At 48.0% G+C, this 12,066-nt stretch overlaps 1 protein-coding gene across 5 annotated transcripts in view; it reads left to right on the top strand.

Moving 5' to 3' along the window:
• The window catches only part of SRGAP2 (SLIT-ROBO Rho GTPase activating protein 2), a 116,839-nt gene that overhangs the window by 51,215 nt on the left and 53,558 nt on the right, over positions 1–12,066 (top strand). For all 5 annotated transcript variants that reach the window (XM_064498101.1, XM_064498103.1, XM_064498105.1 and 2 more), the window contains exon 4: positions 112–274. In XM_064498101.1, coding sequence (XP_064354171.1) covers positions 112–274 — 163 coding nt within the window. The remainder of the gene's footprint in view (positions 1–111; positions 275–12,066) is intronic.

Below are 12,066 nucleotides of genomic sequence, written 5' to 3' on the forward strand. Positions count from 1 at the left end.
TGTCGCCAGGTTTCTAGTGTTTATAGATGCAGAGCTGGGCTAACAGATTAGTGTTGCCTGCCTCAGGTGAAGTCCCGTCCAATGCTTGTTTCTGTTCTGCGTCCGCTGCAGGAAGGATCAGAACGTGCTCTCGCCAGTCAACTGCTGGAACCTCCTGTTAAACCAAGTGAAGCGGGAGAGCAGGGACCACACCACCCTGAGCGACATCTATCTCAACAACATCATCCCGCGCTTTGTGCAGGTCAGCGAAGACTCGGGGCGCCTGTTCAAGAAGGTAACCGAGCGCGACGCTGCATGCCAAAATACGAGGTTTTAGATGCAACTTCTGGGGATCGGCTTATTTTTATGTTCCTAACGCATGTTTTTTCCTCGTTGTGTAATTATTTTCTTGTTTTAGGATGTTTAGGATTTTCCTGGAAGTAACCAGTTGAGATTCAGTGGTTAAATTCAGGCCACGTTTTCACCTCTTGACCTGCTTAGTGTTGACAATTCTTATATGCGTTTTGAAACTTTCATTGAACAAACAGAAATTCTCCAAATTTTCAATCCTGAATATAATCAAGAACAACTCTCCAAAGAAGAAATTTTGTCAGCAGTGGAGGAGGAATTGCTGCTTAAGGAAAAAAGAGGGAGGCTTCCTATCATGCAAAATGTTAAAGGAATGATAGGTGATCCTCTCTGGAGAGAGGAAAATGCAGCTAAGGTGGCTTTTGTTAGGGGTATAGGGGTATTTTTCTCCCCTCCTCTCGGTTACGTGGAGAGGGGGGAAAAAAAAAAAAAGCTAGACAGTGTGGAAGGGTATTTTTTATTAAGAATCTGCTCCCAGTTGAAGAAGCATGATACGGAAGCTTTGAAAAAACTCCTCCTAAACGGCAATACCTCGTCTCTTTAGAGACTCGTCCGTGGCTGTAACATCTGCTGGCTAACATGTTAAAACCATTGCAGTTCTGCCTTTGAGTGCAATTTCTCTTCCCCCACTCCCTATCCCCTTTCAGCGCGTAAGATTTTGGACAGAGTTATTTCTGCTATAGTAATGTCAAAGGAAAGGGGCTGCAAAATGAGCGGGGCTTTCTGAGGGATGCTTTGGGGGCGTTCAGCCTAAATACACCACCCCCGTGAGAAACAGGCAAGGAACCGTTTTGATAAAAACTTCCTAGCAAGCTTTCATACCTGTCTTTTTGCCTTTGGTGGTTTCGGTTGTTGCTATATTAAAAACCAGTCACATGAGTAGTGTGTGTGACTTTAAAATTAAAATCTGTTCAGGAGCAGTCTTGACAGTAATTAGAGGCCCCGTTGGCTTTTCACTCTGGCTTTGACAGCCTCTGGAAGTGTCTCGAGGAGAAGGTGTTCGGGTACGTCTAACACCTCTGCATTGCTTTAGCTGGTAAAGAGAGTCTATATCCTGTAGTCAGCTTGGACTGTTCCAGATTTATTTGGCCTTTTACAGCAGCTTTTTAGGTATGCTGGCATCTGATGTATATACTAGAATTAAAGTAAGTGTACGTATACTCTTGTGTTGCTTGCCATCGCAATGCATATTTCTTGAGTATTGTCTGGATAGCAACAGTGTGAAAAAACATGAAAGGGTTGCATTCTGTTTCTCTTTTTTCCTTTTTTTGGTTTCATTTTGTTTCATTTTGAGACATTTCCTAAGTAGAGGAGGAACCTTCTCCTTTTTGAGTAAAAGGCCTTTCTGACCTCTTAAAACTTTCTGGTAATTACATTACAGTTGATTAGATACTTACATGGGCTTACTGAATGGCAGCTACTCTTCAATTCCTCTAATCCTTCCGGGGATAAGTAATCTCTCCGCTGGGTTTCCACAAGGGCCGTGCTGGAGCGAGGTGGCTGAGGAGAAGCTTCGGCAGGGAGGTCCGTGGAAAGGGGTAGCGCTGCGCTTTGGCTTAGCACCAGCATCTTTGTTTTCAGTCCCTCGTATAAGGACACTCTTACCCTGTCTGATTTTATTTTGAGCAGTGGGACTTTAACCAAAAACAGAGCAAACATAAACCCCCTTCCGACGGGATGGAAACTCCGTGTTAATTTGCAAGCAAGAGGCACTTGTTGCTCCGCTGCAGCTGCCTGTTGTCTCGCTGTGTACCAGCACACCAAACGGGCTCGAGGCCAAAGCAGGTATTAGATTACAATTCTGCCTAGGTTGGGTGGGTAAAAACAAAAATTGTCTCCTGTCTTATCTAGAGTCACGTAGGTGAATAAGACAGTAATGGATAAATGGAGAAATTTAGCCGAACTTGGATCTGCTACCGCTTATGCTTTATCACTAGACTCTCTCACCTTCCCGAGCCCCAACGAGAGGTATAAACGGGTACAGAAGCTGCTAGAGGCTAGAATACAAACACATGTATTATGTGGTTACACAAAATATTGCAGAACAGGCGTATATTCCATGTTTTTTAAAAATGCTTTATTTTTATGAAGCTCCCATGTAGCGTGTTTGTAGCAGTCTGTATATTCCAAGAGCAGCACAAACAAGGTCCAGAATATCTCTGGGCTGTGCGGTACCTTTTGCTAGATGAAAAAACCAGGGCAAGTGGGTGAAGCACCTTACCCAGAGTTATTCAGCAAGTCATTGGCAGATCAGGGTGCCTTTCTCACTATTGCTATGCATGTATCTATGCCCGGACCTTTGCAGTTGTCTTTTCTCAAAAGCTTCTTAGTTTGGGTGTCACCTGTGGCCTCGAAGCCGGTAGTTTGTGGTCCTGCGGTGGTTGCAGAGCAGCTTGCCGATGCCTATTTCTGAGGGGGAAGTGCGCTAAATGGCAGCTCACAAGCTAATATTTCCAGTTCATTAGGAGGCAGTGATCTGTAGATGCTGCAAAGGAATAATAAGATGACTCAACAGCCTGTGCAGGCACAGCAGGTATTTTTGAGGACACGAACACCTTTAACTACAGGTTGGGAACCCAGCTAGCCCAAACAAGATGTTATGGCCATATTGATTAGAGGGTCCAGATGAACACTGTCCTTCCTCTCCCCGACAGTAAACCGCCAAATTTTATTTTATATAACAAGCAATATAAATCTGACTTTTACAACCTCCTGTGGAAAAATTGCCCAGTTATGTGTGGAAATGTTATGTCATAATGCCTATGATTTGAAAAGCTGAGAAAAATGACTTCTGCTTTGGAAAATATCTTAAAAAAAAATTTTTTTTTTTGCTATATGTGTCTCTGGCTTACTACAAATTCTGTAGCAACTTGTATGCAGGACCTGCTCCCTGGGTTGCGAATAATGCGAAGGAATACGGGGGGGAAAGTGATGCAGTGATCCACATCTGCTGAGAGTAATCAAAATAAAATCTGGAGGTATAAGATCTTTTTCTTGGACCACTTGCAATCTAGGGCTTCCTAGAGGCAGGACTTTGTGCCGTTCCAGCATTAAGTAGGTGGGCACTGAAGGGCATGGAGGCTCTCGGGGATGTGCTTGAGACTCCCCGGTGCTGAACTCTTGAGCCGCCGTATTTTGCGTCTCTGCAGCGCTGAGCTCCTTCCAAAGAGAGACCCAAGCTTGGGGGGCTGCAGCAGCCAGGAAAGGCCTGATGAGGTCCGCGCTCGAGAGGAACCACCTCCTCCGGCCAAGCCATGGTGGGGAGGGTGGCAGGGTGCAACGACAGCGGTGCAGCCAGTGTCCCTTCCGGCAGCTGGAAGTGGCGGTGTGGCCCCGTCCGTGGTGGGAAGTCTTCAGGCCAGGACAGATTCTCGTGCGTTGCGCTCCAGGGCTCCCCTGAAAGGGGAAGAGGTTATAAGAAGGGTGCAGCAGTGCTCACAGTCGAGCTCTAACATGTTTTTCTTAAAATCAATGAACTTGAGAAATTCCAGCGGTTGCGCCTGCATTGCGTACGAGCTTTTGGAGGGCTTGTGTTTTCAGTCCTCAGCGTTTGGATTTGCAGAGCGGTGGGAAGACTGCGTGGTCTGGCATTGTCTAATTAAGCTTTTCCGTCTGTGTTTTATGATGAAGAGATCCCTTTTCAGGGCTGTGTTACGATGTGAAGGGCCTTATTTGTTTGAGTATTAGATGGAAGTTTGCCAGCCACTTCAAAGGTATCTCTGCTGATAAGAGAAGCTGTGTGCGCTGCCAAAGCCAACAAGCAAGTGGTGTCAGATGTGCAGTGTAACAGCAGCGTTTCTTCCTGGCTGCTGGATTTGTTTACTTCCTCGTTAAGGTCTCCCTATAAAACGTTTAAATGCCTCGGAGCCGGGGTGGTGGCGGCTCTGTTTGCACTGAGCATGGTTTTATAACTTCTTGGAAACAAATAGATGAAGAAAAGGTGCAACTTCAACTTCTGTGTTGCAACAGTAGGTGAAACGAGTTCCAGATTCTGAGAAGTTCAGGGCAGGAGCCGGTTGGGATTTGCCTGTGTAAGCGTGTCCAGGTCCCCTCGTCCAGGCAGGCTCTTGGAAGTGGTCCTGCTGCCGTGTTTCTGTGTCGGGAAGCCACGTTCCCCAGCCAGTCGCACCTCGGAGGCCGCCCAGCCGTGGGGCGCGGAGAGAGCAGCAGAGCCCCGTGGATGGCAGCACGGCGCGGACGCTGCGTGAGCTCCGGGGGGGGGGGGCGGGGGGGAGGATGGGATGCTTTGGGGGGAGCTCACTGAGGACTGGGGGGAAATTGTCTGGCCACACAATGAGTTGTGTGGGTTTGGGGGGTTTTTGAGTTGAAAACAACTCTATTTTCAGCAATGTTCAAAAAAAAAAAACCATGCCCCTAAACGGCATCTCCTCGCCATCCCCAAATCAGACCCAGCACAGCTTTGCCTTCGTTGGAGCGATAGCAGCAGATCCTCTTACAGCAGCCCAAGGTCTGTGGTGATGCTCAGCGTGTTGAGTGAAGCAGATCTATTAGGAGGTGAAACGATAGCTCAGATCTTTGGTTCCCGGCTACCTAACTTACAGGTATTTGAATGCTGTGCTCCTTCCAAGTGTGTTATTTTGGTTTTGCTCAGGAAACGCATCTCGGTAAAAGGCCTTGTTCATCAGGGGCGTGATGCTGCGACAGTTGGTCTCACCGATGCATCCCGCTGGCATCGGTGGGGACCGGGGCTGCTTTGGCTTCACTGGCGACGGTGGCAGCACAAGCCTGCGCTATTACCAGAGCAGCGGAAGATAAATGGGGAATAAACTGCTCTTGAGCAAATAGAGACAAAGGGAAACTGGTGGAATTGTCCTAATAACGAGTTGCTGCACCGTGGGAAGGGGGGATATTTTGTCATTGTCCCACGGTTAGTGAGAGCTAGTGATGTGCAAGGTTGAAGCTTGGAGCCTGTGTGCAGGCAGCTCTCCTGCTCTGATCCCTGCCTGCCGCCCGCCCGCGGCCCCGCGCTGTGCTTTGATGTGAGCTTCCCTCCCCACGCAGCCCTCTCCTGCTTCCCCTATCTGCTTCTGTGGAGTGCGCTCCTTTGATTTCTTCCTCCTCATCCTTCTTAAGCGTGGCCTTTTTATTTATATATTTATAAATCTATATCCCCTTGTCATGCTGTCATTTTGATGCAGCCCTTGATTTCTCTGCGTGGTACGGCCTTTGTGCTGCTGGTACGGCTATCAGCTCTTCTTGCCTGCAGATATCTCTCTTTGCTGGGATCCCTGGGAATTATCGATACACGTGTAGCCTTTTGAGAAGAAGTCTCTTTAATTTGATATCTTTAATCACTCTTTCTCTGTTGTCTCTTTAAGGTTTTCCTAGAAGCAGATGGGTGTTTTTTGTTCAGATCTAAGGAAAATATATATATACTTTTTAGAAATACGGGCTGTGGGAAGCCTTACTTGCTTCATGTACTTCTTGAACAAACGGACTTTTTTCAGCTTGACAGGTCTTTACGTAACAAAGTTGTGAAATATTTGAAATCAAATAGCTCTTTCTTTGTGCCATAATTTCTTCATGCCCTGGTGGCTTATTTGGTACCCTAATGCCAGCTTTTATCTACCGCTTCTTAATTTTTCAGATCTTGTTTCCATCCTATTGCTCGTAACTGGAGAGTTTTTCCCCAGGACAGCTCTTCGGCTGCCTCGCTGACTCCTTGGAACGACCTTGCCGTAAAGACCTTAGATCTGAGCAGCGTAACTGCTGTGCTGGGATAGCTGATGCGGTTTATGGGTTTTTTGAGCCCGGTGTTGAATTTGCCTGGTTTCACAGGTAGATCCTCAGGCCCCTGAGGTGGCTGTGCCCTGCTCCGCTGGTGCAGCGTGGCCCTGCCGTGGGCCTCTGCTGTTTTTAGCTTCCTGCTGCTTCCAGCAGTGCTGACTGGGAGGCTGGTTGGAGAGCTGTGGTCTTCCTCGCTGCTTGGATCTATCGGGTGGATGCGTCTTTTCAGCACAGAGGAGTGTGGGTGTTTGCGGGGGGGGTTGCCCTGCAGATCTTGCTTTGAGAGCATGGCGTTCCTTCCTTTACGCTAGTGTATCAAATTCAATAATGATATTTAAGGAAAGAAACCCTAGGAGGAATGAAAAAACCCTAAACTGTCAATTTTGAATTTGCTTCCTGTTTAATACCTTTGATCGTGGAAAAAAATACTTTATCTACTCGTATACTGCACAGTGTTTGATGTGAAAGGAAGAATCCATGATGAGTTGCTTAGAAGCCTGCAGTAATCAAGGAAGCAGAATTATTAATTCTCTTAAGGGGTCCTTGCTCAAGATGACCTACATTACAGCTGCAGTATCTCATTTACTGCATCGGTACTGGAATAGGAACAATTTTAACACACAGCATACATGGAAAAGCCGAACCTGTAAAGCAAGCATACTGGTCAAGATGCTGGGTGTTTGTTTAAACTGTATTTATTTTTTTTCCAGGAGCGTGTCAGCAGGTAAGTATACAAATGGCATAAGTAAAGCTCCAACGTGGGCAGGGAGCTGGGCAGTGCTTGCTGCACGCCTGCATCCTCAGCCCCGAGCCTTCCTCCGCCTCCCCCGTGCCTTCCCCAGCTCCTTAATTGCTCTGAGGAAAGCAAGAACAATTTGCAGGTATCTATTAGCAGCAGAGAGTGTCTGGTTTAGCGTCAAATTAAAAACGTGGCGGAGGAATGTTATTGCGTGAAGCTCGCGGGTATTGCGTCCCTTGGTGAAGTCTCTCTGAGGACCAGGTAATGCGGCGCTCGCTGCTAAAGGACACGGAGGCCTGTCGTGAAACAATCAGCTCTGGTTCCTCGTTGGTGAAATTAAATCTCCCCGTCTTCCTACCTGCTTATTTTTAGAACAAATGCAATGGGGGACGGGCGAGGGAGCGACAAAACATGCGTGCCGGTGCCCATCCACTGCGGGGTGAGCGGTTCGATCCCCACCCGGGCTGGAGCGGAGGGTCGCTGTTACGCTCTCGGCTGTTTGTGGCAGGTCACATCCAACGCTGGGACCGGGGCCTGCTGCCGGGTGACGTGCTGAGCACCGAAGGCTGCAGCTGAAGAAATTCTGCTGCCTGTGTCACCAGCTGAGCACGTCACTTCTGCGTGCAGGCTGGGAAGGGCACGCGCTGCGTTTCACCGCGTCGAATGGGTGGAAGCTGTCTGCGGTCATTGCGTTGCATTCCTTATTTTCTATATTCACATGGTCAGGCTTACGCTGCCCTTCGTTACAGCAATACGCCTGCCTTTACTTCGCCTCCGTTTGAACTCGGGGCCTCCGGGAGCGTGGTAACAGCTCTCCTTAAACTCCCAGTCCTTCGCCTCGCTCATCCCTCGGGACAGGTCTGTTCTAGCCGTACGTCAGAGCAGTTTGAGAAAGGACGTTGGGGAAGCAGGTAGCACAACGCGGCCGCGCCGTGCATGAAAACCCTGAGCGCAATTACAGGACTCGCGTCCAGTATCTGCACGACTTGGAGGCTTGCTGGTGGGTCTTGCTGGAGCCCGTCAAGCGTACTGCTCGCTCAATAGGTGAGAGCGTGCCTGGCTTCACCGTAAGAATGAGGTCTCTCAGCCATAAAATTGCTTGATTTGCTGGGACCGAGCGCCTGAAGCCCAAGACTCAATAGCGCCAGCACAGAAGACAGCGAAAAAAGGAGAGGAAGGGGACGGGGTTGCTTGGAAGCAGCGCTCTCACCCCGGAGCGCAGGAGGCAGTGGTGTGACGTGGTTTTATGTAGGAACGGCTTTTTCAGAGTGCCACATTTTTGCTCTATGGGGAAAATTCCTTCTTACTAATATAGTGATGAGATTCCTTCTTACTAATATAGCGATGAGACAGAATTTAACAAATCGCTAGTGAAATTAGTGGAAAAAGTTAGAGACTGCAATGGTAACTTAACTATGACTGACGAATGCACAACGGGTCATTGCACTAGAAACCAGTGGTCTGACTGTCCCACCAGTGTGCGTGTATATTACATCACACCATGGACTTCGTTTTCCTAGGTTTTGTTTAAATTCTGGAGAATTTGATGCTGCAGAAGAAATCTTTAATGAATTCCTGTTCTGTCAGGCCGTGCGATGGTGTCTGACACTTTCTCTGTGAAAGCTGTGGGAGAGAGTTCCATAAAACTTGCATAAGCTTTGTAAAATAGGGATTGCATCAATAAAAAATGAACTGGATTGATGATGGAGTACTTCTGTACACGGAATCTGGTCGTTTGTTTAGATGAGAACATGAAAATGATGAATCGTGTCTGTTACTGCATGCAAATGGATTTATTTAAGGCAAGTCTGTAAAAAAACACCTAAGTTATCTGGAGGCTGCCCATGTCTAAGCTTAAACACAATTTGTTAATCAAAGTACTACATCATATTTGAACTTGGAAAATTTTACCTAGCAAGCCTTCTCTTTAACAAACTTAACTACGTTCTGTAATCTCCATTTTGACAAGATTTAGGGTCCAGGAATAGAAAAGGATCTTGCATTTCTGGAAATTTCATCACTGCTTTCAGCAAGGATACGATCAACTTGCATCTCCACTCTCTCTGTTAATTTAAAACAGAATTAGAAAATTAAATGTTTGCTTTCTACCTATGTATATTTATTTATTCTGCTTACACTTTTTAAAAAAGGATAGAGAAATGGTGGTGTTAAAGACTCATTTGCAGAATGAGTAGGCTTGGATTCTAGTCTCAGCCCTGTCATTGACTCGCAGAATTTCAGGCAGCGTAGATAAAATCTTTTATCTTAGTATTTTATGCATTCACCCATCAATAGTTTCTGAACGCTTCCTTGCTGCTATTGAGTTCATACAGAAAGCATCTAGGGAACCTCGTGGTATGTTTGTTTTGAAGCCATACCGTCTTTCTATCCGATTTGGAACGATGTTGCTGAGGCTTGAAATCTGGGACATAAAATGTTGACAGCATTCCTTAGCACTCGTATTTATTATTCCCCCTAAATATTTTGAAGCTGAAGTCGTTAATGTTCCCTGGAATGCGGAACAGCCGAGCGAGCACTGCAGTAGATCCCAAAAACATCTTGATTAAATTAGAGGGGAGGTGGAGGGGCGGCGAGCTGGAACAAAGCGCGTGTTGAGGAGCTGGCGCAGCATCCTGAGAATTTACGTGCCGGTTAAGGGTGGCAGCAACCTACAGCTCGGCACGTGGTTCGTGTGCCCTCCCTTGTGACAAAGGGTGTGTGTGCATGTGTGTGCGTGTGTATGTATGCACGCACACGCTCAGGGCAGCTGCCTTTGCTCTCTTATTTCGGGCTGAAGAAGAGACCGGAGAGGGACAGCTTGCAAGAAAGATACTGATTTGCAAATAATCCTGGATGACAGCTACTCTTCTCACTGTGCTGCAATAATTCTGGGGTGCTGTTGATAATTCTTGCATTTGCAAAGAAAGGTGTGCATCACTGCCATCAGCGTGTACCTTTGCATGGGTGGGTGTCCTGCTGGCACCCTGCTCTCCCCTGTCCCGACCCTCAGGGTGCCGTCGTCGCTGTGCGGTGCCACCTTCCAAGAGGTGCCAGTGATGCCCACCAAACCAGATGACCTCCGAGATGAAGAAGGCAAGTATTGTAGTTGTGATGGGAAAAGGAGGAGGCAAGGTTTGTGGGGAGAGGTAATATCTTCCATTCTCCTCCTCCACCCCCCACAATTATTATTTGAGCTAATCAGTTAAGCTTTTGATGGCATAAGCCCTTCCTCAGGCTTTTTAAGGGATATACACTCCAGTTACAGCTAGGCAGAGATAATATTTCTAAACTTTCTTTTGGTTTTATTTATTGCTCTTTCAGAACTCTGCTTCATCTCAAAGGTGATGCTATAAGGGATCAGCCTTTCCAGCTGGAGAAGGCATCTCCATTTGAGTTTTCTGGAATACAGGGCCACAGCCACGTCTGAATCGGGTTTCTGCCTGCGTAGAATTGATACTTGGAGATGTTTGCAGCTGCAGAGACTGCGTTGCAGTCTTTCCGTAGCATGTATTTTATTCATAAATCTGCACCCTATTCTAGCAGGGTCTTGAAATCCCTTATGCCTTTATGGCAAAGGTCAAGATGAGCTGCCTCTAATCCAGGTGCAGTTCACACCGTCCAGGACCTCAGGGAGCTTCTCTGTGCATCAGGTCCCCCATCCTCTAAAACACTCAAGCAACAATTTTTTTCCTATAGCTTAAGGCATTTTCTTTTGACTTTGCTACTCCCTACAATATATTTTTACTTGCTAGGCTCAGCTAGTTCAACTTTTCCTCCTATATCTCTTTTGGCGAAATCTGCATTGGGGAGCAGTGTTAAATTAAGCATGCGTTGCTTAGCTCTGGAAACGGCACTTGTTTTCGTGACACCTGTGATCTGTCGTACCTTTGTCTTAATGCACCTTTTTTCCAGTCCAGCGATCTGGCAGCTTCTGTCTTCAGAGCTCATTTGGGAACGCAGGGGATTGTGTGTTTTGACAGTTTGCCGTTTACATTTCTTCTTTTCTTCTTCCATCTGAATATGCATTAAAGTATGTGTTTCAATCCATCCCTGCATAATTGATGCTTCAGCAGTTAGTGCAATGAATGAGCAATTTTATGCGGGAGAGAAACAGGCGGGCTGGAAAGAGCCGGGGGGAAGGAGAGCGATCGGTCTGGTCCAGGCGGCTCGGGCAGCGGGGAGGCGCGCTGCTGAAAAGCTCTTTCTGAGTGAAAAGTTCAGTGCTCGGGGCACTTAAAGCAGACCCAGCCAGTCAGCTTCATTAATCATCTCCGAAGTTGAGAAAAAGGCAGGCAGAAAGTCCTTGCGGCCCGTATCGCCGCAGTGATGAGCGCAGCTTTGGCTTCCAGGGGTGGCAGAAGCGTAGAAACCATTACTGCAAAACACCTCCGAGACGGGGAGTCGTCAGCTCTTTTTCAGAGCTTTGTCTGAGGTTTATTTTTTTCAGTAGCACCCTGGGAGCAGGTTTGAGTCTGTGAAACGTGCCTAACGCAGCAGGTCCTGCGCGACCGAACCCGCCTGCTCTGCAGCTTAGCAGACAGCAACGCTGCCTGTAGCGAGTGTGTACGATCCGCAGAGTGGATAGACGTGGTGGCAGATACATTCACGCTTGCTAATTAGTGGAAAAACATGGGGAAAGCATCCTTTGCATCCGGATAGCGTGGCGATGGTTTGGGGTTTTCTGTTCGCTTTTGAGGCGGCAGCAAGTGCAGGTGGTGCCAAGTGCCCGGCCGGGGTGACCAGGAGGATCTCGAGGACAGGCTTCGCCCCTTCGCTGTCCAGAGCCGTTGTGTGGTTCACCCTCTGCTACCAAGCCGAGAGAGACGATAGCGAACAAAGGCGGCTCTGTTTTATACTTCTCACCCCCCCATTTTGGTGTGCGGCTAACGAGCCCCTTCCTTTCGTAGGGGCTGTGCTGTCTCATGTATTTAATAATTGCCCATTATCCTCGAATCTGGGGAGGTGGGGGAGATTTTTTCCCCCTTCTGTTGTGTTTCTGCCTGCTGCGTGGCTTCATGGACAAGTAAACATTGGTGTGTGTCTCCCTCTCTTCCCCTCCCTCCCCTCCTCCTCTCACCCCGAAGGACATCCCGCGTGATGCCGAGTCCGGCGGTCCTGGCGCTCGCCCCAAGGCAGCGAGCGTTGCCCGGCTCCGCGTCGGCACAGCTCTGGCTTTTCCTGGGCTTTCGGAAGGGTCACGCAGCGCGACAGCGTGCGCCGTGGGCAGCGCG

The sequence above is a fragment of the Dromaius novaehollandiae genome, chromosome 27 (assembly GCF_036370855.1).
Source record: "Dromaius novaehollandiae isolate bDroNov1 chromosome 27, bDroNov1.hap1, whole genome shotgun sequence".
NCBI lineage: Eukaryota > Metazoa > Chordata > Aves > Casuariiformes > Dromaiidae > Dromaius > Dromaius novaehollandiae.